Source organism: Struthio camelus, chromosome 5, assembly GCF_040807025.1.
Source record: "Struthio camelus isolate bStrCam1 chromosome 5, bStrCam1.hap1, whole genome shotgun sequence".
Lineage (NCBI taxonomy): Eukaryota > Metazoa > Chordata > Aves > Struthioniformes > Struthionidae > Struthio > Struthio camelus.
In genome coordinates, this window is record NC_090946.1 from 73,588,744 (window position 1) to 73,613,474 (window position 24,731).

Genomic DNA, 24,731 nt, shown 5'->3' on the forward strand with positions numbered 1-24,731 from the left:
ATCCTGCAAAGGGTTAAAGTGATACTTGCCTTTATTCCATGCAGGTGAGCGTAGATTCACTGCTGACTTTTGCCAGTCAACTGAAATGAAAAGGAGCTGAAATGAAGCTGGAACTTTGGCAGCCTTTCCAATTTAGGCTTGTGACTATGGGAAGGCACAGACCGTGAGGGGTGCTGAATTTACTGCACAGTAGCCTGTGGCTGATGTGGATGGCAAGGAATGAAACAGAAGACCCGGTCCATATCCATTTCCCTGATTTGTGTAGCAGGGCACTTGAACCCCTGCTGCCTGTGGTTTCCAAGGCAATTGAATCCGCTCTGCACTTGGCAGCAAAACCAGGGGCACTCGTTACCCTATGCTAACCCAGCCCCACTCAGCGTGGGATCGACTTCGCTTGACTTGCCAGACACAAAAGTCAGCTGTCTAATCTAAAGTAGCTTTCGTAGCTCCTTGGAGATAGACTGCCTTGGGGCTGTTATCTCATCTGTTTGCGAGCTCTTAGGATGTGACGAACTGCCTACATCTCTCCTTTGGCTGTACAAGGAAGCCTAGCTCAGGCTTTCATATGGTCAGCAAGTCAGGTGAGATGAGTCCCACATGAAGCCACCCCACCTGAAGGTGCTCCGAAACTGCACCAGTAAGAGCATCAAGGGGCTCTGGCTACTCCTTCACACCTCAGTGTGCAAAGCAGAATAAATTCCTCTAAATAACAGTCGTCAGAATACTTAGAACACCTTTGAATCTACCCACCAGTTTAAAGCAGGTTTAGGGTACATTTAGCTTATCATCGCAAAACACGGCAATCCTTGCTTGGCAGAGCAACCCACTGTACCTTCCTCTCTTCCTAGCCCTTGCTAGGAGCCTGGAAGGTAACACAGGCTCTACAATGCTCCATGGGTGGTCCCTGGAGCAGGAAGCACAGGCAAACAACATAAATTAAAGGAAACCAAGCTGTGTTAACTTGTCCTGGGCTCTCCATGAACCAGCAATCTGTATGGTCAGCCATAGCCTGCTTGCATGTTCGTATAAATCAAACCCCAATGAAACGTTGACAGAAGAGCCAAATTTCATATATCCGCTCCAAACCCAGGGTTTGCACGGTGCAGCTGCTTTCACAACCAGACAAGAACCCAGGCCTAGGCTGAGCCCTGCTACTTCAAGGAGCCTAGATGATGGGATGTCAAATCAATTAAAATGCATCCTTTCCCTCACTCCCCATTTCACCCAGCCCCACTGTTCCAGCAGTGAACGGGAGCACAGCCAGCATCCTATAACACAGGTCTAGGTGTGCGGGAACTAGGGTAATACTCGAACACGGGCTGCGTGCCAGACACACACAGCCAAAATGCAAAACTCGTCGTCCGCTCCGTGTGCTTGCATTGCGTGGGTGAGGAGCTGGTGTGCGTGACAGATGAGTATTGCTGCAAAGCAGGCAGGTCAGCTCCATGGTGAGGGTCAGTGCTATTTCGATGGCTGCAAGATGCTCTAATTATAGTGTTGGGAAGGCTGGAAGCTGCCAGATTTGATTCAGGAATAAAGAATCCTCCTGTGGCACAGGAGCTAGAGACTAAAAACACTTGTTTTGTTTTGTTCTTGTTTTCTTAACCAAGTGAGGGACAAAACCTCTGAGGAAGGAAAGCCAGCTTTAAGGTTATAATAGAGCTCCAGGAATCCTGAACACATATATAATTAGACACTCAAAAAAGTCAAGGCAACCTCGTGTTTATTGCACTGGCTCCGTCTCCTGCGCTTTTGGCACTGCAGTTTTTACTTGCGTTTCAGACAATTGACTGGGCCATTAAACATTCTTCACCAGTATAAACAGAGGAGGAAGCCCTGCAGCTCATTCAAGCGCAGTGCCTTTGGTGGGTGTTGCTCTTCCAGAGGGTTCAGGCAAGTACATGACTTTATATATACTGAGATATTCCTCTCTGCTACCTTCTCTGTGCTCTGCTCTGCCTTCCTGCAAAACTGTTGCAGGGTTGCTCGTTGGGTTAGAGGGTTTATAGCAGTATTTCCTTCAGTTTTTATGCTCTGATTAATCTTGATGCACTCTCCCCACATAGCTGTGAGCCATACAGCCCACAGAAGCCTTTGGTCGCAGCAGCGCAGAGCAGTCACCTTCCCAGGAGCGAGCGGGGTATTTGTGAGAGACAGGATGAAGAATCAGACAACCCCAGCTCTCAGCTCTGCTGCTGGCTTGCTAAAGAGCCTTGGCCAAGTCACTTTGCAGCCTGGTGCCTCAGTTTCCCCCCGACCGATGGAAAAAGTAGTGCAAAGCCAGTAGGTTGAAACACTCTGAGAGACTTTGATGAAAACGGCAATCAGATATGGGCAATGGGTTCTGTGTCATCACTAGTGATGCTAGCAACAACTTAATGAACCACCTTCCGGGAACGCTGCCCATTCCTTGCCTGCACTAGCTTTCCTCCTTCCTTACTCCTGCAGGGTCTCTAATTGCTTTAGAAATCCCCGTGCCTCCATGACACGCCTCTGCCTCTCCTGTGCTTCAGCTGCCTCCCCTCCACCTCTCTCCTTCAGGAAGTTCAGTGGGGCACATTACCTTCTTTTCCCCCTTTCCCCCTGAAGATCCCCACTTGCTCTTGTTTCAGGTTTAGGCAGCCTTGCACACTCCCTCCTCCCCTCTTCCATGTCCTCTCCAGTGTTCAGGGTGCTGCTTGGTGGTCCTGGTCAGCGGAAGGCTCCGCTCTATAGAAGAGCTGGCCAGATCACCAGCTCATCAAGTGTCAGGTAAACCAGACAGTGATTTGTGCTAGCTATTCCCGCTGGGGAGAGAGGGTGCTTACTCTCATTTTTTCTGTAGTTGTCCAAGCACTTGCACCACTCATCAAAATGATTTCTTTTTTAAATCTGAGAGATAGATAGAATATAGCTGGGAACCAGTATCTGGTGTAGTGCCAGAGCAATGGGACAGTATCGAGGATGCATTGTGATCTATTTGCTGTATCACTATGCCTCAAGCAGGGATCTGTCACCTAAATTCAGATGCACTGTAAACAATACAGTGTAAAAACGTCTAAATTCAGATACACTGATTCCCTTTAATTTTATGCAGGATTGTATTTAATCAAATCCAAGTCATATTTATCCCAGATAACAGTTACAGCAGTAAACATTGAACCAGAAAGGAACTCAGCCCATTTTCTCTTCCTTACAGACAAACAACTTATGCAAACCGCAAAACTGCTGAGGCAAACACAAGTGCAGGAGAGGATACAAATGCACAGCAACCCCCTCTCAGCAGTGACTGTACTGGCTGTAGTGCTTTATTCCAGTCTATTTACAAATTATTAAACATATTGTCCGCAGCTTCATGTTTTGAAATCAAGAAGACAAAGAATCCATTTTTATTACTTTATTAACCTTTTTTATTTAATCTAGCAATAAAACTATTCAACTGTGTGGTGAAATCTCGATTAAAATTTGCCTTAGCTCCAGAAGCCACACAGATAAATGCTCCAGTAGTTGGTTTCCCAGTAAAAGCTTTCCTCTGCTATCAGATTCTGTTATGCAGCACATAGATCCCTGCTTTACAGCCAGCATCATTTCAGGAGGTAGTTTGAAAGCTTTCGGGCTCTTCCAATGATTGCTTTGCTTTTCTTTCACGGCAATTACAGTCCCTTCATTTAATTTCAATGGAAACTTTAGTGTTTTAGACCTTGCCTATGTAGCTGAATGCTCATCTCTGGATCTTATTTCCAGTCCTCAGGAGGACTGGTTTTGATGACCTAGTCTGATTACAGCATCTTTTGACAGCTTTAAAGGAATTTGCTCGAGGGAAGGAGACAGCTGCTGCTCTGATGAAGGATTTTTCTGAGCAGGCCTCTCAAGCCGGTCATGTCAGTATGAGATGCTGCCTACGCTTTTCATCATGACCAACAGGTATGTCCAAAAATGGTTTTGTGTTCTTGCCCTACATAGGCCGGTGTGGAGAGAGCCTCTATCATAAAACTGCTTAAACTGCTTTTGTCAAAATGCTACAGCTTCTTGGCTTCTTTTCCCTTGTGTAATGCATTCAGTTTCTCCAGAAACTGAGGGCCAGATCTCTAGTCTGCTATAAAGTGGCATTGCTCCTTCAATTTATACGGTCTCGAAGGCAGGAACTGTCTCTTTACCGATAGCTGTAGATGTTATACAGCCCTGATCTTAAACAAGACTAAAGAAAACTAGCATATTATTTATGATCAATAATAATCATTGTTAGGAGCTGATATCATTAGCAGGTGATGCAATAAAACCTACTAACAGGCTTTGGGGGATTGAATCAGTGTAAAAGCAATATAACAACCTGCTCTTTTAGACCTTACTTTACCATTGATGCTAAAAACAAGGTTAATAACATTTCAGATCCCCAGCAATCCATTTTGTGCAGAGAGGAGGTCTAAGCCACTTGCAGCGTGTGGAGCAGGAAAAGTCTATGTCACCATCCCAGTGCAATTCCCAGACCCAAGAACTAATCTCCATTTTGTTCCTAAAAAGCACCTAGAGTGAACGGGCCATTATTCAGATAGGAATGTTTTGTAATAAAAGCTCTTGGCAATTTTCTGAAATTAGAAAGTATTAATCATATATGCATCCTACAGGAGCTGCTTTACTTTTTTGGAGCAAATAAATCAAAGATTTCAGACAGAAGGGGGTTGTCTGCCCTTTTAGGGCAGAACTACTAGGGCCAGAACTACTTCTATATAGACTGTTGGGCAGAGCTAAGTTATGGGGCAATTCATCCCTAAGACATCTCCAGCCTTGTTTTCGTGCAAAGTGACCCCTATGTAAGCAGGTGGCCCAAAGGGCTGAGGACTGGTTGGTACATTGGAGCTTCTTGCCTCCAGGGCCCATCTCCTCTGTTACATGCTGCCACCCAAATCTGACTCCGGATCAGCAAGTAAAGGTGACATAAATCTCCAGTGTCACCTGCTCCAAATTTCCCCTCTTTCTGCTCCTCTGTCACACTTATTTAAGTTGCACGTTCCTAGAAGAAAAAAGAAATGTAGTCATTACATTGTTGTGTGAGTGGTTGACTTCCATTCAGTGAACCCAAAGGAGCTCTGAAGGAGTGCTCTCTGAAAGGGCAGTGGGGCGGGAGGGGGCACAGAAAAGGTCCTGTCTCACAGCTATGCAAACCTACGTGGCTCTGTCGGCCTGGTGCTTACTTGGTCTCCTTCTGCAACACTGATGCTGGTTCACACAAAATCACTGTCTTCCCAGATCCTCCTGAGAGACACGACAGAGTAGTGGCTCAAGGAGTCACCTTCTTCCTATTAATCAGTTGGAGGAAACCCTCTTGTGCTCTAGTCGGACATGTGCTTTGCACCCATGCTTTTGCCAAAGGACACATTTTTGCATCCAAGGAAGACTTGCAGGCTTCAAGGCAGTGTGTCTCTCTCCACATGCCCACCTATCTGAAACAGGAGAGGTACCTCACTCACCCACGACCGTCTGATAGTGGACTGCAGCCAGGTCTGCAGCATTTGCTGCCACCACGGCAAATGCCAGGTAAAAAGTGTCCCAGTATAGCCTGCTGAATCTAGGCCAGTGGAGCAGATGAGGAGTAGGCAGGCTACAGGGCTTAGAAATGGGAACCAGGTGTCTTTGTGAAGGGACTGGTGGATGTGGGAGAAATTCATTTAAAGAGAAGGAAGTGCGAAGCAGATACTTTGCTCATGGGCTGCAAGCAAAGAGTGCATTATTCAGAAGATTATGCTATGTTTAAGGGCCAAAAGGCTGGAAATTCACCAGTCATAATAAACTAGTGATAGCAGACAAGCCAGTGGAAATGGGATAGAGGAAATTACTTGACCATTTGGCAGAAGCCAGTAAAACTATAGCTCAAGGGAGCAGAGTGTTAACCTTGCAGTCAGACTGTGCCGCTCACATTAAAGTGACTTTAACTAGAGGGAAATAAATTATTGCTCTAGTCAGAGAAGAAACACGATATCTGTTTTCATCAACAGCTCTTTGCCCCAGTCACTGTGTTTTGCATGACTTCACTTGACCGAAGAGCAAGTTCTGGTATTACACATGCACTAGCAAATTTCCACTGACTGCCATATTTCTCCATGGAAGAAGAAGATAGCTTGACGCAAAGTGCCCTAACAAATAAGGGGTTTTTTTGTTTATTTCTTCTTTGTTTGTTTTTTAATAAATATCTATTAGTCCCACAGATGCCAAAAGCAGAGGTCAAATACTGCCTAGCTTTTGCATGCAGAACTCTCAGTGGAGAGAACATCCCTGGTTACGCAGTGGGGGCAGGATCAGGCCTCCTTTTATATTCTTTTAGAAATTTTGCAGAGAAAACATTTACAGGGAAATTATATCTCATTCAAACAGACAGCAGCTTTCATGGAAAGCAGTCCTATAGTACTCCATGCTAATAGCTTCTTGTTTTGGACTAGACAGATATGGCTGTCACGGAAGTCGACAACTTCCCAGCTTCAGCATTGTCCATGCAGCAAGTGACAAAGCTTATCAAAAACGGGATTGTCACAGAAAGGTGTTTTAGATCTGCAGCCTGAGGGCTGCTGAGCTGGAATTACAGAAACAAGAGAGGTCTTCTGGAAGGAAGAGTGGTTGCATCGGCTTTCTGTCACCTTTATTTCAGAGGTAGAATGAACCTTTTGGCCCAGTGTGGTACAAAAGGGATCAATTTGTTTCCAGCTCCTCAAAACAGAAGGGCACATGCTAGCCCTAGCTGGAGAGTGTAAGAGTGCTCCAGTCTCACTATTTCACCCTAGAAATGCTTGTTAGAAACCATTATAATGTGCGAGAGAGAATGCAAGACAATGAACCAGCTGTCCATATCCACAGGTTTTGCTTTTGTCTGGTTATAGACATGTAGCCAGAACCATGACAAAATGAGAGCTCAATTCCAATCCTCCTCCCTTCAGACACTATTAATTTACCATCTGCCTCACCTGTGAAGCTTATTCCTTGCTGTTGCATTTGTCTAGCTTTAAAAGAAAAGGTGATGTAATTTCCATTGTTTCACTGAGAAGACTGATTGAAAGGCTCACACAACTGAGACGATGAAAAGTATGCTAATGAAAATTCTCCACATCAGGAAAAGCTGATTTGTTGAAAGAGAAATGATTCCCACAAATATATAATTTAGGCTAAAATGGTTCTTGGTCCTAGACTAAATTTCTGATAAAAATGAAAGAGGGAGAAGGAAAAAAAATGAGAGCGAGCCATAACTATTACAAGGCAGCTAGTAACAACTTGCTAAGGTCACTGGAAGGGGCATCTCATTTTGAAAGATCTGATCTAAACCTATCAGGGCTCAACCTTGGTTTCACATTCTCTGGTAAAAGCCTATTGTATTCTCAGCTCTTCCTCCGTAAGACACAGACCCTTCTTGGAGGGAGCAGGTCCCTCTGATACTCCTGCAGACATGCCAAAGGGTCCGGCAATGCTTTGCTTTGAAATGAAAACAGAGCTCAAACTGTTCATTTTGCTGTGCAAAACAGAACAGCTTTTCTGCCTGACTTACCTCTATATCCTGATGTTCAGAAGTGTCCTTTGATGTGCTGCCTGAATTTTCCCATTCTTAATTTCTTCACCTCTACTAAAATTGGGAGTCAAATGAATATAGGTTGTAGAAGCTCTTGGTCAATTTTGAAAATTGTACCGATTACTCTTTGTTAATACTACTTGTTCTGCTCTGAAAACATCAGCCTCCACGGGTTAGAGAGGTGGAGGAGGGAAACTCACATTCTAATTATAAGAAATTAAATCCAGAACAAATATCCGCTTTAGTGGACTTTAATATAATTAACATTAGTGTAAAGCGGCTACCAATAACAGCAGAATTGCCACTTGCTTTTTATATTCTTCATCCACTCTCATCCTCCAAGCTGTTTCCAATTCATGTGTATTTTACTCGTTTTGGCTTTTCTCAGGCTTCCATCTGTCCTTCTCTCCAATTTTCTGTTCTTCTTTCATGTCATTAATCTAATCTAATCCCCCTCCAAGGTGACATTGCAAATGGAGCTCAAGAGCATTTGCATCAATGCCTTGCAACAATACCTGTGTCTAGGTGGTTTACAGTTCCCTCGGCTTCTTCCTTTGCCATTGCCTTGCAAAGCTTATGTCCCACTTGCTGCTCTTCTCAGAACCAGTCTGGGCATTAACGGCTACCAGTTTTCTCAAATCCATTAAGTGCAGATAGTGGCCCCCCGAAGTCAACAGGAGCTTTTTGATATCTCCAGGATTTAGACAAGACTGCTAATCCCCATTTTAGACTATACCCTGCAGTTATCCTAGGCTGAATTCTCCTCAGGCCAAAACTCACTTGGGGAAATAGGTAATCATTAAAAAAAAAAAAAAAACAGAATACAAAGTGACTGCTGTTAAAATGGAACTCCTAAAGATAATTCTGTTCTTGCTTTTTCTGTTAGTTTTTATTTTCATGCTTTTTTTGCCTCCCCTATTATTTCATGCCAGCTCAGTTATCCACCTGCTGCCAGTTGGTTCAGTCTTCTCATTCATGTCCTGGCTGGTAGCAGCCCTGTCATCGACAACAGCCCAGAATGCTTTAAGGAGAGGTCCCATTACCACTCCTTTTAGTTCTTGAAATATGATCACCATGTGACAAAAGGTCTTTCAGAATCACCATACTCACTACAGCTCTGTCTGTCTCCTAAATTCTGCTCAACAGGACTGACGGATGTGGAAAGACTGAGATAACAGCAGATATTAGCGTTTGGTTACTTGTTTACTTAGTAACTCTTCCTTAATCAATAAATGCTTTGCATTTTAGATCCCAGTGGCAGGATGAACAGAACGGGGGAGAAAACCACAGGTGGAATAAACCTAAAGGTTTATGGGGCATTCCAAAATAAAAATGCATGTTGAATCACAAAGAATATCTTAACTGTAATCTCAGGAGTCTAATTGTGAAATGGATGTGGAATCATTCTGTAACTGTTTAGAAAGTTTGTTTCAGCAGCACAGAAATTCTCTGTATATTTACTATACATCATCGTGAGTACTCCGAGGTTGTATGTAATATCTACCCGGAAAGACGCATGAATAAGAGAGGCAATTTTAAGAAGCGGAGACAGATCCATGCCTCTTATAAGTCAATGGATTCATGCCAGAGATGAGTTGAGACCAGGTTCTTCAATAGAGCTAAATCATTTCTAGCCAGTCCCAACAGAGCAAAAAAACCGTCTGCTCTGCAGTGGGGATGTTCTCACCACAATGCAAATCCTACTACATATTTCACTTGGCGTTTGTGTCTTTGTATTAAAGAACAGTTCATTCAAAACCAGCACAAACCCCTGCATGCTGTGGATTCCAAATTGCTACCACAGAGCCAAGAAGAGAATCCTGACTCAGAAGTGCCTGCTACCTCCAGAAATAAAGCCTGGGCTCTGCCCTCAGAAATAAATCTTGCTGTGTTGAATCAGATGGCTGCATGTGACGCTACCATACCCTACCTAATCTAATATTTGCAAGCAGTGGCAATCTGAGCCTGCAGTGCATGGGTGAATGGCCCCAGGTCTGCGTACCTGCATCGAAGGGGAGCGTATACATCTGTGTGATCGTGAAAACTTCCAGAGCCAGCTAGTAACATGTAAAGGGGAAAGTGGGGGGCTCTCAGGGAGGATAACCTTGTGGAACCTTCACGGAGCACCAAAGCAAGAGTAGATGTTGTGGATTTTTTGCTGAGCACACTGTCCTCCCCTGTAGGCAGACAGACCTGGATACAGCAGGTCTCTAGGCATCACAGGGATTAAGGAAGATATGGAAAGGAAAACTGATTGCTTTCAGTGTAGTTGGCTACACAGAAGTATCAAGTGTTATCAAACTACATGACTATTCACTGCTTTGCCTCCATCATGCTTCGCTGATGACTTTTTTTTTCAGCTCCATAAAAATGCCTCCATTTGGAAGTGACCATCAGAAGACAGATTAACTGTGACCGTTCTGGTCATGGAATACACATGGAAATGCACAATCGAAAGGACAGATTTTTGTCCTAAGGATGGGATTTATACAGTGCTTTCCTTTCTGGTAGGTCTGAGGAGGACAAATGGTGCTGTATGACACCTCATGGGTGTTCCCCATCTTTCAACAGCAAATGCATTTCTCCAGAGGCAAAAAAAGGAAGAAGGCACATGTCTAATTATGCTCTGTGGAGCAATCCTCCTTTTTATTTCCTGATGTATTGCCTGACTGGTGGAAAATCACTCTTGGCAAACACAAAACTTACCTTGCTGCCAAAAGGTGCATCTCTAAATTATTAATCAGGAGTACACAGAACCACGAAAGGTGGAATATTGAACAAAGGCTCAATTGACACTCTGGAAGTTGAGGAAGATATGGAAGACTCCCTTCTAATTTATTTATTCCTTTTCTGTTCCGTTATCCTGATATGCTGCTTCCAGTTACCACTGCACCCCGAACTGCATGGTATTACGTGATTTTGTTTTCAGATTGTTGGAGATAAAGTTACTTCATTATTAATATATATGCATTGTGCATATCCATAAATATTGTATATTTACGTGTGTGTAAACCTACTGGAAGTGTTAATAGTTAAGATAAACTAAGTCCATTATCGCAATGAGTGACTATTTCTATGACCCTATTTGCAATAAAACCAGATTCAATGATATGAGAAAATTGCTAGGTTTCAAAATAATTGAACCAGGCCAGACGAATCCCCACAAAAGCATCATTTACAAAGTACTTTGCTTGTCTAAAATATTTATTCTTGCAGAAGGAAATGGAAAAAGAGTTCATATGGTTACACAGCTATCCTCTGAGCATAAAATTGTTTTATCATGTTATGTTTATTTCCTAGACATCTTCCATTGGGATACTGCAGGAAAATACTGGCTGTGCAGTTAGTGCCTTTGTGTGGACTGCTCATATTTATTCACTGGGAAGTCAATCATGTTTTGTTCGAGCATGTTTTGTTTTTCTGCTGAGCAAACACTTAAGCAACCTTTTTCTTGTACAAATTTATTTGCATATACGATATGAGCCATTCAAAGTCAGTACTGCGCAGATATTTGAGTTATTTTTGCTTTCTCTGCTGTGCAACATAGGAAGTAGCAGTGGAGTTCACCCTCAAAACATTGGCTTTGCTGAATAAGACTGCAGTGTATTGGTCACGCTTAAGGACTCCATCAGTAGTTACAGATATTTTTATTTTGTTTTATATTGAAAGCCTGGGATAGATCTTTCCTATTAAATGCATTCAGCAAAATGCTTCCAAGTAATCTACAGACAAAGAATTATTCCTAGCAATTATCCACTGAATAAATCTGAATAATGAATATGTTCACAGAAGTCACTATCTATTTGTGAGCAATTAGCCAAAAGAAATAGAGGTGACATTCATAAGCTAAATAATTCATTTATGAATGCTTTGTCCGGCTTCGGTTCTGACACATGTTGCATGAAATTAGATCACAGCTTAGATGAAAAATTACTTTACATAGGGGGGCAATATTAAAGAAAATTCTTCCAGCTTCCAAAGCAGATTATTCTAATATTGTAACAATCACTCATTACAAGTGATTTAAAAGACTACTGAAGTTATTTTCCTGGAATCCTTCACTTCATGCATTAAACTATGTTTTATTCCTATCATATATCCAATTTTAGGCTGTTAAACTGCAATCAAAAGCACTTAGTAGGAATGGATCTGTCTCTGTTATGAAGTTTGAACTTCTGACACCTTTATCCACTGGAACTTAAGTGCCCAGGTAACTACTAATTATTCAAGCATTTACAACTGTTACTATCAGTTTAATTAGTATGCAATGGAAAAAATGTGATAATGGCACTATTAAATGATTATTCCTAGCATTTAGATAGCAAGCGTGCATGAAAACATCTATAAGCTGCCATATAATTTTTCAATCAAATGAACAGTAAAAATGTGTACATTTAAGAGGAATCTCTGGAACTGAAAAGAACTTGTTTTCTGGCAACCAAAATGATGAATATTGTCTCCACACTTTCATTTCTTGAAAACTAAAAATAAAAACCTCCATACATTTCTTTGCTTTTTTTTTAAGGAAAAACTCAATAACTTCTGACCAATTGCTTAGAAAAACTATGAGCCTCGCTTTAAATAAAACCAGAGTTAGTGAAAAAGACAACTTAGATTTTTCATTTAAATTTCACAAGATCTGTGCAGCTTTCAGCAGGAAAGACTAATGGAGGCTACAAAAGACATTTTTTATGTGCCTTGATGCATTACACTAGTAAAAATGAATGAGACAATTCACCTAGAGAAAGTGAAGGATAGGTGAACACTAGATTTGACTGCCTTCTTTCCACCTCCATCAGTTTCACCGGCCGGAGTAGACTGGTAAATTCCTTATATTAATTAGTACCAAGTGATTATCAAGGAGGAACCAAGAGCAAAAGCTGAGGACCATGCTTTGGAAGGCTTTATCATCTTTCTGCCTAGGATCTGCTGTGAGCAAAGTATTAAAGAATGACATTTCCCTACCAAAAGCTCAGGTCAGGTATTCCTAAAATAACTGCTGTGAAATGCTTGCAGGATGCACCAGGGAGGGGATTTCCGGAGAGTTTTACAAGGCCTGCAGCTGTGAGCTGGTTGCAGCATGAGGAAAAGCCCTCCATCACCCCAATGCACAGGAAAGAGAAGGTAAGGTGAATCTTCCCCAGATGACTTTTAGATACGGTCCATTCATTAGAGAGTCCCAGGCCAGTAAAACGTGTCCTTCTCCACACTGACACTGCTTTCACCACTGGAAAGGAAAGGCTTGGAGACCGCAGTCCCACGAAGCACTGAAGCCCTGCTGCAAAGGCTGAGCTGCTGGAGGCAGCAAGGCACGAGGACGCTGCTGGTCCTACATCTGCTGCGGGGGCTTCGCCGCTGCCCTGGCCCACTTGTGCTCTTCAGGGCAGGACCCCAACACTTCCGGGGTGCTCCCCAACTCCTGAAGGGAAGATTAAAATAGCGCAGCCCACAGAGTTGTTTTGCCCTCTGGTTCACTGTGCCAATGCAAGCATCTTGCTCCACTGGGTCAGCGTGAAACAAGCGTTCCAGCCTGAATGGTCCAAGATCCTGCACAGGCATAACACAGGAGGATGCTGAAGTCTTTCCTCCCGCTTTGCAGGAAAGTTGCTCCTTGTGAAAGGAGCAATCACAAGGTCCTGCCGTGAGAGATTCCATCCAACCACCTGGAAAATAACACAGACCTGGAGTAGTTTAGACATGTCACAGAGAATAAATAGCTCTAGGAAAAGAAAAACAAAAAAAGCTCAATCTTGTGCTTGTAGAGACAGTAAACCACCATATTTCAGCAGTCGTGGCAGGTATTTTTGAATAGAAATTGTGCATTTAATGATGATCAGCCTTCAGCATTAGACAAGGGGTTGTTAAAGCCTCCTGAACAGTAAATCATCTCTCTTGCCTATCAATAATCTCGTTATAATATCCATAGAAATGTCTAATGTTAAAATCCCACTTTATTACTATAATAATGGATCTAATTTGTAAAACATATAAATTGAAACCATAACTGTACTGGAGGGAGATATATGCAATACCACTGCATCTATATCATTTCCTGATGGCTTTTGCCCACATATTTTCAGCAGGAGGAGGATTAGAAGCAACGCTACTTTTAATATTTTTGAGATCGGGAATAGTTTCTGGAAAGGAAACCAAAATGATCATGGAACTGCAACAACCATTAGAGAAAGAACAGCCTTGACTTTACATTTACGCATGTAAATCTGTAGGTGTTTATCTATGGCTTGCTCCATTCAGCCCCTTTGCAGTTGCCAGAAAAGCCCTGCTTTCCAGCTGCATATCTAGTTTTATCATTATGCGCTATTTTTGGCTACCGAGTACATTTCAAGTAACGTCATCCTTCCCAAGCCAACACTGGTATGAAGGGTGGAAACTCGTCTTTCCACTCCTCTCCGTCATTTGCTGCTGCATCCGCCGGCTCTGTGGCACTGCCTGCTCTCTCCTTGCTGCAGAGGGATCTCCAGATGCTTTTCTCTGGTCTTCCCCGTTTCCTTGAGCAAGTCACTTTCCAACTGAAGCTTCATGTGGGAGGCTTCATGTTGGCATCCAGAGTACATGTCCCAAATATGTCCAGCCCCACCTTCCGATTCTAGCACAGAGGAGCTCTCGGTAAGTAATCTCATGATGGGTGATAGAGTCCTTCTTTCCAACGTTCAGAGCTTTTCACAGGTGTGTTGTTTTTAAGGGCATATAATTTCCTGACTAATACTTTAGTAGATTTCCAGCTCTTGCCACAGTATGCTAACACTGGGCTTCTGTCTGAGGGTAAAATGCATGGTTTTGTTTTGACACTGTGTAGCTTTGATTGTCCTGTTGTTAAGTCTGGTAAATATTGCAAATGCCACTTCATTCTTAAGGGGTTCCCTGGCTACATGCTACCCAACCAGCTAATTTTTTAACATTTTACTGTTAAACGGTAACATTTAACATGTTACTGTTAGATGTTTGATAAAGCTTATATGGACAACAGCAGCTTGCGAAGTTACAAATCCTTTCAGATATAAGGTTTAGTTTCCTTTTCTGTGCCACCGGACCAGCCCTCCCAGCAAAATCTCGAACCATTGCTAGTCTGAGCTGGGCATCTTCCGTTCTGTCTCCCTGAAGCTGTTTCACTTTACACAGAATAATTAAATATTCATTGGGCCAGAAAGTGTTGTATGTGCCTGGCTATAGCAGAGTGCTTAGGGCACTCACCTGGTAGAAGACAGACCCTGTTCCCAGTGCCTGCTCCAATGAATAATTAAGTCTTTCATATTAAGTATTCATTGAAACAAAGACAGGAGCAGACCTCTCCCACCGCCAATGAGCAGGCTGTAAAGTCTTTCTTTCATTCTTTGGCCCAATGAATATTTAATTATTCCATGCCAAACTGGTTTCTGTGGGAGAGACTGGGATTCCTTACTCCTGCTTCTGCCCCATGGCTCCGATGATGAAGCTGTGCTCATAGGAGAGGTGGGTTCACATTCCCTTGGACTCAGAAAGAAGTTAAATCCAGGCCCCCCAAACCTTGGAGGGATCTTCTAATTCCTGAGCTGTGGATGAAAAGCACAGAGCTCCACCGTGCTGCCCCCAGACCACAATACTGAAGTGGTATCAGTGCTTCTCTGATCTGGGTTCAGAAAAGCGTCCTTCTAAGTGATGAGTTAGGCCAAAATTTGTCTTCTGAATCTCTCAGGAGCAGGTATCAAATCTGAAGGCACTCTCCACTCCATAGCAGGTCCTTCTGGCTATGTTATACGGCTTCCTGCTCAGTGGGTCACCTGCTGTGGATGCCATTTTTAAGCATATAATTCTCTCATGAATCGTGTAGGAACCCCAGGCATCCGACTGAAAATCACACTGGCAGGCTGGATCTGCCCAGCAGTGTCCCCACTAAATCCCCTTCTGGATTCAGCTGGTCACGATCTCTCTTCCGCGGTCCATGTGTGGTGAGCCTTGGTTCAGCTGAGGTGCTAATCAGTGAGGGCAGAAGGTGACGCTCAGGGAAACCTGCTTATTGTCTCCGCTCTGGGGTCTGCCACCCCCGAGACTGTAGGCAACGTGACTCAATCCTGCCCCTGTGGCCCAGGGAGCACCTGTGTGAATGGGTGAGCGCAAGGGTACTTACTATCTGAAGAGAAAAGATGTAGGACAAGGACATATGCTCTTTCTACTGAGCAGTAGAAAGATTAAAGCAGGAAGAAAACCATGGAGGAAGGAGTGTGCAATCACTGGCTGGGGAAGAGGCACGTAAGAAGAAAGAGAAACAGGGATGTAGCAGAAGAAGGGAAGGAAGAGGGGAAAGAGGGCTGGAGAAGATGACTTTGATCTTAAAGTAAAAATAAAATGTGGAGAATCTCTGCCACCCACTTAGGCCTTTGAAAAGTAGAGAACTTCCCATCTGCTGCTCCTCTTTCTGATGACAGTGGGTGTCTCTGAATCGAGATGCTATGGATTCACTTTGGGGTGTTGACTCTGGGAGCATTCCTACACAGAAGAGGGATTTATTACTGTTATTACAGCTCTGTTTTTTTGTCATTTGGCAGAATCTGCAGCAATCCAATTTCATAATCAAAGACTGAGTGTTGCTTCTAAGCAAAAATCAAACCAACAACATAATTAGGATATCAAAGTGCAAACGAATTACCTTCTCTCACCCATCATAATAATGTCCAAACACAAGACTGCTGCATAGTTACAGCTGTTGAAATGATAACACCATCGTTCAGGATGGGGCTGCTTAGCTCAGGAGGATATTTGGAAAGTGCTCCCAATAGTATGAATCGTATGTTTCATATCACATTTATGTTCTTCTGTCCCAGTCTGTTGAGTAGCCACCTTCAATGACTGTTCACTCCAATTTAGAGAAATCCCTTCTGAACACCTTTCTGACCTTACTTTAACAAAGCATTTTCCTGAGAAAGCAGCTTTAGAGTACTAAAGAGCTAGGACAATATTGAATTGCTATCAATAATACAGTGATTTGACTATAAATGTCCTAACAGCGTGTTTCATATCACGACTTTTGAGGGACATAGGAAAAATATAGCCACAAAAGTTCAAAACTTTACCTAGATCCATTACCCCAGTTCAAACGGCAACATTTTGTGTTTTAATCAACTCCTTAGACAGATGATAGTAGCTGTCCTCCTTCGATACTGAGGAAAAGGCCACCTGTGGATCAAGCTGTGGGGGAAAAGCGAAAAGCAGAGAGAAGAGTTCGATTTCGGGAGCCAGAAGAAGTCATTGAACATGGTACGTTCAAGCTACCAAGCCTTCTTGCATGACCTTTCTAGTTCCTAACAGTCACCCTGTCTGTCCCCATTAGCCTCCCCCTCCACCAACGTTATTTGTTGCCCTGTGCTTGGCACAGACCAGAACGGCTGGAGGGACAGACACCTTTTGTGCCATGCTTTGCAGAAGTCCTTCTGATCCACTTGCCTGCCTGCCCGGGGAAAATTCAGAGGGTCCTTGAACAAGTTAGAGCAGCCCCAGGTCTATTATTACTGTGACCTCCCGGATTAGCCTCCGCAGGGAGCATTGCAGCACATGGGTTTGACTGAGCTCTCTTGTTATGTCCTTCTCTGCCCCAAATCTACTCCCGAACACTGCTTTCATTCAGACCAAATTTAAATGTGCTCATGCCAATCTGGGTAACTGGGCTGTAATACCAGAGGAGGGAGCCGGCCCTTTCTTATTGCACATTTCTGAGCAGCATGCCAATTAACAAAACACCAAAGGGATGCCTGAGCCTAGACGGCCCACTGGGGTTAAAAACAGCCAAGTTATAACCATTTCTGTCAATGAGAGCACACAAGGAATAAAATAGCTAACCTAACCTCTGGTCTCTAATGCATGAACCATAATAAGCAGTTTGCAGGTAGGTCAACTGGGAGTGACCTTAAGCAGAAGTCTAGCACAAAGGATCTAATTTGCACTTCTGTACATGGCTATACTCAGTCCACAATCTAATAAGGACTATCATATTACTCTGACTTTCACAAACTGGCCCAACTAAGAAAAAATATATTTTTTGCTAGGGAACTAACACTCTGTGTTTTTGATATGCCAGTCAGTAAAAACACAGGTGACAGGATGGCACAATTGCTATGTCAGCCACATGTTTAGACTACAGATTCAGCTTGGCACCCGCCACTATGTCTGTATACAGACCTTGCGTTGGTTTTGCAATATGCTGTTTCTGGTGCCTTCTAATGCAGCAGTGAAACACTCTTCTTGATAAGGGCATGGCCTGGGCTTTCCAGTCAAAACTGAATTCGTGGAAAGGCTCAGAGAGGAGGCCTAAAACTCTTGCAGGCCTGTTTAACCGCTCAAGAGAAGGATTTTGACAAGCTGCTACTCATCCCCCCGCTCACTGCCAGAGTCTGCAGGCACATCAGCATCGGTAACTCTGCAGTCAGTACAGCTCGGGGGGACCTGGTTCGTCTCCCACTGACGTCGACTTCAACACAGTTATGCTCGAGTCACACCGAACTGCAAGGAGGGAGAAGACTCGGACTTTGTTTATTCCATTAAGACATGAAAAATGTCCAAATCTATAATTAATATTTTTATTACAAACACCCTGTGACTTAGAAGACTTGCTGTTTGTCCATACAATACAGCAGTATTAACATAGAGGCTGGTAAGGGGAAGGTTGCTGGCACCACTGAAAATTTTCCATTCCCTGGAGTTTTCATCCTGGATTGCATCTGGGCCCCAGCTGCCAAGCAGAGGCAATTCCAGGACATTGTTGGATGAAGGTTGTATTTTATAGTGGGATTTGTTTTCTAAACTTAATTTTTGTCTCAGCCTGCTGGTCTATCTCATTTCCCTTCTAGAAACGACTCAGAATAAGAAGCTGCTTTTTTTTTTTTTGTGTGTGTGTGAGAGGTAGCCAACTCCCGATCTCCCTGTAGCAAAAGGACTCATACACTCATATAGCAATTGTTCCTCACTTCCCTGAAGTGCACCTACATTCACATGTTTGCATGGAGTGGTGAAATCCTCATCTGGCATAAACCTCTGCATGCATGTGGCATAAAATCTGGTGAGAAGTGGCCCAGTGTCTGTAAGTCAATAGGCAGCTTCAGGGATAGCACACACCACGTCTGCTTGCTTTCCTATTCACCTGCTGCACGGCGGCCTTTCCAGGCATGCAGTAACATTTTCATTCTGTTTTCTAGCCATTTCCTGCTGTGACTATGTAGTGGGTAAGTTGAAGTTTCACTTTACAACTCTGAGCTTTCCATGGCACTAACCTGAGGTTGCTTTGTGGCTGCGGGGGTGCATTGTGCAAATACACCCTCTAAATACGAACCATTTCACGCGGTCATGGGTGGTTGTTTTTTCTTTTTTGGCACATGAAGCACAAGGTGCTGATGAGGTCTGGTAGGGTATTTTAAACACAACATTTAGCAAGACAAATAGTGGAAGCAAAAATTAAATCCCTGAAGCTATTTTTAATTTAAAGACAATTAATATTTTTATGGCAATAAAATAGGTACAGGTTTTTCCGCTAAGATATGCAGGGAAAGCACCCCAAGCGAAACAGGAGTGCTCCCTGCTGATTTTCGCGTGTGGAGAATAGACAATTCATTTGTATGCTGGCAGCAGGGTAGAAATAATAAAAATAATGTTTCTTCTTTTTGTTTGCAAGGATATTTGAGGCCAACTAGCCTCACAGACCCTCAAGGAAATGTGTGTATCTGGATGTCATTACTATGATCATTTCCAGAGGCCCCAGCCAGCCTCCAGGCCCTACTGTATGCAGTGCAGTAAGAGGGAAGGCGGTACATATATATGTCTACACACACACACACACAGAGCCACAGTTAGCTTTACTGCTAACGATTTGCCTCAAATGACAGTGAAAATGCATAGCCAGGGCAGGAACTAAAGAAAAATCTTGTGTATCCCAGTCAAGTGCCTGTCCTACAGATGAGCTGTCGTCTTAGTCTAGGCACTTGCCTAGGGCTGTGTCCTGCTCTAACAACTGTTCTAACAGTTTAACTAGCAAGTTTAATCGATTTTGTATTTTAAATTTAGAAAAGATCATGATTGCATTTGAGATTGACCAGAAATTTCACATGGGTAGTAACATCCGTGAGACGGAAAAAAGTCATAAGCATTTAATAGAAAAGGGCTGATGCTGAAAGCTGTTCAGCGTTCACAGAAGACCTGCTGTATTACAAGATATGCTTATCAGACAGGCCTTGCTTTTTGAAAGGCAGATAGCCACCCAGTTGAGAACCATAAGCCCTATCAGGTGGTCTGTGAGGTTGCAAAGGGGAAACATCTATTTCCAAATCACAAATTTCTGCAAACGTAAAAAGTGGTAAGTGGTTCCCTGGCTAAGTACCTTCACATAAACCATTCATAGAATAATTCCAAAAAAACAAATTTATAAAAATTGAAGTCTGCTCATGGATAATTTGCAAACAGAGAGAAGAGCTTAAATTCAAATGAATAAATTATTTGCTGCGAATAATTCACTCAGCTCTATTATGGGACATTGATTTGGTTTCTGGTTAGCGCTAAAATGACTGCCTATTAGCATTCTACCTTTTCCCCATACACTTTTTGATACATTATTATGTGTTTGTTGCTTGGTTTTATGACTTCTGCCTTCTTCTCTGTACATCTGTATGACAGTTTAATTGACTGCTGTGTATTGCAAGGCTGGTAATAGCAGCTAATTTAAATATGTTACAGCTAATGTTGACCCTTTACCCATAATAATACACGCTGCACTTTTATCTTCTTATTGATTATATGCATATGGGAGGAAAATAGCTGCACGCTACGGGTTTTTATTTGGGCATGAATTTGACTTTATACTGCACATTTAACACACAAAGCGCATTAAAAATAATACTGATCGTGCAACGACCACGCAGTCGAGGAGAGCAGCCGTTACGCTCTCTGGGGCGGCTGGCGGAGAGCACGAGCAACCCAGAGCGGGGAGTCCGTGGCTTGGGGACCAGCCTGCGAGCAGCGCGGGCCCCCAAGAAGGTCCCACCGCTTCGGTGTCAGGGAGAACTGCTGCCCTGGGTGCTGCCGGAGGGAAGCCACCCTCCCGCCTCCCATGCGTCATGCGGTGCTCAGGACACCAGACCTTGTTCTCCGAGACCGAGCAGGGTCGTATCGAGGGCATCAATCTCTTCCCATCACGGAAGCAGTCTGCAGGTAGCCCCAAATTGCTCAGGTTAGCTGAGAGGGGAGGGGAGGCTTTAAAGTGGCCAAATCTCTGTCTGGAGTCGCTTCTCAGAGCTGCATGGGTGTTGGAGAGCTAAACATAGCCCATTGATTTACGCACTTGTACTATGCCTGGCCTAGGGCACTTTAAACATCCTTGAATTATATTTTTACAGGCCAGAAAAAATGTTTACAATGCTCTGCTGCTTAAGAGCAAGTGCTGAGGACGTTCCAGTGTAATTAGCACACCTAGCACTTAGAGAGAGGTTAAACCTGCCAGGGCTTTCTAAATATGCCTCTTGGTTAATAGATTCTCGCCTTGGTTCTTACTATAATTAGCGGGGGCCCCGAACAAGCTGAGTTACGAGGGAAAAGGACAGAAATCTACATCTCTCTTTATGGAACATTTGTGAGCATTAAATAATTAGATGTGGTTGCTTAATATCCTCCTAGTATTTAACCTAACATTTAGCTTAAATGTATAAAAAATAATTGCTGAAAGGAAATTTGAGATTATGCATTAGCTATGGTAATCCTGTTCTTATTGTATATAATTAAACTCTTGTAATGCTCCATTAGATGAGATCTTTTATATTCACCACCCTCCATCGGGAGGTGTGACTCACTATCACTTAACTGATGCCTACAGAAGTTTTCACAAGCAGAACCCTCTGTATCCTGCTGTTCCCAGAAAAGCAGGACAAAGGCATCAGCAGGGGGTCAAATTCAGGAAGTGTTTAAGGTGACACTAAAATAATAGTGCTTTCTTTTTCCTCCCTAACCCCTTTCAGTACATGACAGGTCATCATCTGGATTGCCTGTGTTCCTGTGGCTTTCATTTTGTGTAGTGCTGATCCTGGCTGTGAGTCTCTACTACACCAGCATGAAGCAAGATTTCAAAGTCCTGGAAGAATTTCAATCCCGACTTGTTTTCTTCTTTCTTCAGATAAGACACATTGCTCAGAAATGCTGGACTTGGTTTACGAGGCAATAGTAATGTTCTCTGACTGCAGCGGGCCTGACAAACGTCCGAGATCTGCTAACTGGCGCACAGCCATAAAAAGCTCCCGGTCCACTCCAGCCATATGTCAGGGAACACATGAGCATCCACCTTGAAGAACATAAACCACCCCTGTTGTGCACTTCCCAGAGCCACTTGTTCTCCTTTCTCGTTTGTCATTATATTGTGGCCACATTAGCAACTAGAGGTCCCACCAAACTTGGCCTTCATTGTCCTGGACAGTGAACAAGTATCTTAACTTTGTCCCCCAAACGGGTTACAAACTGTAGATCTGAGGAGTAGAAGCTGATAGAGAAATTCATTTCTCTGTGCAGGAAGCAGCAAGCTCTGAATATAAGTCTCCCAAAGTCTCAAGTCAAGGCATTACCTACCAAACCACCTTTCTCCTCAAGTCTCCTAAGAGCAATTCTGCAAAAGTTAAAGTAAAGCTGAACTATTGCACAGACACTACTCTTGTGGCCAAAGGCTTGGCAAGTTTGCTGTATTTATACACCTATGAAACGATTGTTAGTAAAATCCTGGCAAATGGCTTTCTTGTTTCCTTTCATGCATTTTTGCCTGCATGGGCAAAAACTGTTTCTTGATGTTTCACTTGACTCCCAGGTGTGAAAAAGAGCATGAAAACTCATTTAAATGGTAAATAGTGTATTTGCCTAATATCATGCACAACAGCCTTGAATCCCAGGTTAGTTATCAAATCAGTAGTTTAATTCTCTGTGTTTGATTCAGTTCATAAAGCCCATGAGCTGAGCTTACAAGGTCTCTGACAGCGCTTATACTCAGACAGAGATTATGCATTTACTCCTGTGTGTTCAAGGCCTTATATAATGCTAGTACAGACTGTTTATGAAGAAGTGGGGGATACAGCTCTACTATCCTTCTGTTATCATACCATAGTGTGCACTTCTCCAAAGGGAATCATTTTAATGAAGCTCATGCAATAAATGTGGAACATCACCCTGCACATCTGAGAGGAGAGCAAGCGTGTGCAAGCTTACGAGCACCAGCTTTCCCAGTTTTATTTTCTTCCTTGGCAAAAATAGCATCATCAGCTTTTTAGATCCTAAATTCTTTTCAAGTGACATTAAAGAAATGCATATGATGCCTGCTTAGTTTTATTCACTATGATAAGGACAACATCAAAACTTGTAAAAGCTGAAGAAAATAAAAAAAAAAGAGAGAAAACACTGCAGAGAAGATGGAGGTGATGTTTGCAAGGCTACGTCTTGAACTCTCCTACCATTGCAACCCGTCAAAAAGAAGAAAATCTGGTGCTTTATTTTTAATTGACTTTAAAAAAAGAGGGCAACAGCTCTCTGCCATAGCAGAGCTTGCTGTCCCAAGCAGCCCACAGACTTCAACTAGGCAAAGGACAAAATAGGAGCAAAATACACGGTCTTTGCTCAAGAGGAAGGTGGGCAGGAATCTGATTGCAAATGGATCCAAAAAGCTGCAGTGTCAGAGATGGAAAGGGGTCACTTCAGGGGCTATTCTCACGATCTTTCTGAGATGTCACAGACCCACAGGAATCGCATACGACAAGCTGCCAGTTTGGGAACCAGAGGTTGCTGCAGCAAGTGTGTTTAGCTCAGTGACTCTTTGCACAAACCCATCATGTACCCCGAGCTTCCAGGGTAAGTTCCACCACTGCTTCCCTTCCCTCTCTCCCTCATCTCAGCCCTGCTTTTTAGATAATAAAGAAGAAATATTTTAAACTTGTGTGCTGGTGTCTCTCTGATGGAAAAATGTGGAATGGTATATTTATGGGGCAAGTGGGTCACTAAAACTTTTATTTGAATTGTTTACTGTTTATGATCTTTTTAATGTGTATGCCTTTAACCCTTTGGCAAGTCAGCAGGCTTCCTTTTTTGGATCTGGACTGACACATCTGTAGCTAGCACGTTCAATACAGGAGCCTTTTTTTGAAGGGACAGTGCACTCCCTGAAACTCATTGCATATTATAACAAGTAAGCAAAGCCTGGACTGACAAGAACTCAGCCAATGGGTTCAGATGAAATGAGATCTTCTCTTAGAGCTGTGAAGGAAGATGAGGATACACTTTGAAATCCGTGTGAAGGTTCACCTTCCTGCACTACTCACCAAGAGGTGGACATTGGGACCACCTTTCCTCAGGCCTAGTTTAAACAGAAAATGGCCACATTCACCTTGCCAGGGCCTGGGTTTATCAGCGTGAGTGAGGCACACTGTGAGAAAGGCTATTGCAGCAGGGCTGTCAGGGAAATTAAACAGAGGAACAGCTATTCTTGGCTTCTGCCGAGGCTCTGATTGGGACGGTGTTGGACATTGGCAAAAGCAGCACTTGAGTTGTCTGCTGAGTTTAGGCCACAGCCTTGCAAGGTCTCCTGAGTCAGGACTGTTTGCGGCAGATAGTCAGATAGATGGCAGATTGCAGAAAGCCGAAACAAATTCAATTCAAAGCATGACCAGAATGCTTGAAATAAATAAAAGCTTAACCCTATCCCTGGTATTTTGCAAATGAAGAAATTGAAGCTGAGAAAACCTATGGTGAATGAAGTAAGTCAGTAACAAGGCTGGGAATAGGACTAAAAATCCTGACTCCTGGATGCTCATTTAATTGGTGGAGAACACCTTCACTGCAGACTTTATTTTCTCCTCACATTGAAGCTCCTGCTGGAACCATTCATTCGCCTTCTTACACACACACACACACACACACAAACACACACACACACACACACACACACCCTTTCTCAGCTCCTTTTGCCACTCTGCCTTATCTTTCTATTCTTTTTCCTATACCAGATCTATTTCCATGGCTGTGTGAGCTGGACAAGGTTTCTCCTTAGTCTTGTTCAATGCTGTTTTTCCATGTGTGACGCCTTTAAGAGTCCATGTGGAAGAGCTAAGAGGAGCTCTAAAGCTACATGAAATGGGCCATATTGGGTAATATTTCGCTTCAGTACAACTCCAGAGAATTGCCCATAAAGAGGAACAAAGGGGAGGGA

The 24,731-nt window shown here is 43.2% G+C and overlaps 1 protein-coding gene across 6 annotated transcripts; it reads left to right on the forward strand.

Moving 5' to 3' along the window:
• The first annotated feature begins 1,759 nt into the window (after nucleotides 1-1,759).
• Nucleotides 1,760-22,877, forward strand: C5H14orf180 (chromosome 5 C14orf180 homolog). 6 transcript variants are annotated; one of them, XM_009675554.2, is made up of 7 exons: nucleotides 1,768-1,893; nucleotides 3,778-3,903; nucleotides 11,638-11,738; nucleotides 12,545-12,652; nucleotides 16,654-16,780; nucleotides 18,712-18,738; nucleotides 21,514-22,877. In XM_009675554.2, exons 4-7 carry the CDS (start codon nucleotides 12,635-12,637, stop codon nucleotides 21,714-21,716), a joined length of 375 nt encoding a protein of 124 aa, XP_009673849.1. In that variant the 5' UTR covers nucleotides 1,768-1,893; nucleotides 3,778-3,903; nucleotides 11,638-11,738; nucleotides 12,545-12,634; the 3' UTR covers nucleotides 21,717-22,877. The 6 variants fall into 6 exon arrangements, with proteins under 6 accessions (XP_068803332.1, XP_068803331.1, XP_009673849.1 ...); XM_068947230.1 differs by having other exon boundaries at nucleotides 1,764-1,893; nucleotides 11,638-12,652; nucleotides 21,669-22,877; XM_068947228.1 differs by having other exon boundaries at nucleotides 11,638-12,652.
• The last annotated feature ends 1,854 nt before the right edge of the window (nucleotides 22,878-24,731 follow it).

Coding starts and splice junctions, on each gene's coding strand:
- C5H14orf180 (XM_068947228.1), top strand. CDS start 12,479: ATGACATTTCCCTACCAAAAGCTCAGGTCAGGTATTCCTAAAATAACT. Junction 12,653..16,653: donor CAATGCACAGGAAAGAGAAG/GTAAGGTGAATC, acceptor TCAACTCCTTAG/ACAGATGATAGTAGCTGTCC. Junction 18,739..21,513: donor CTGCTGTGACTATGTAGTGG/GTAAGTTGAAGT, acceptor AACCCCTTTCAG/TACATGACAGGTCATCATCT.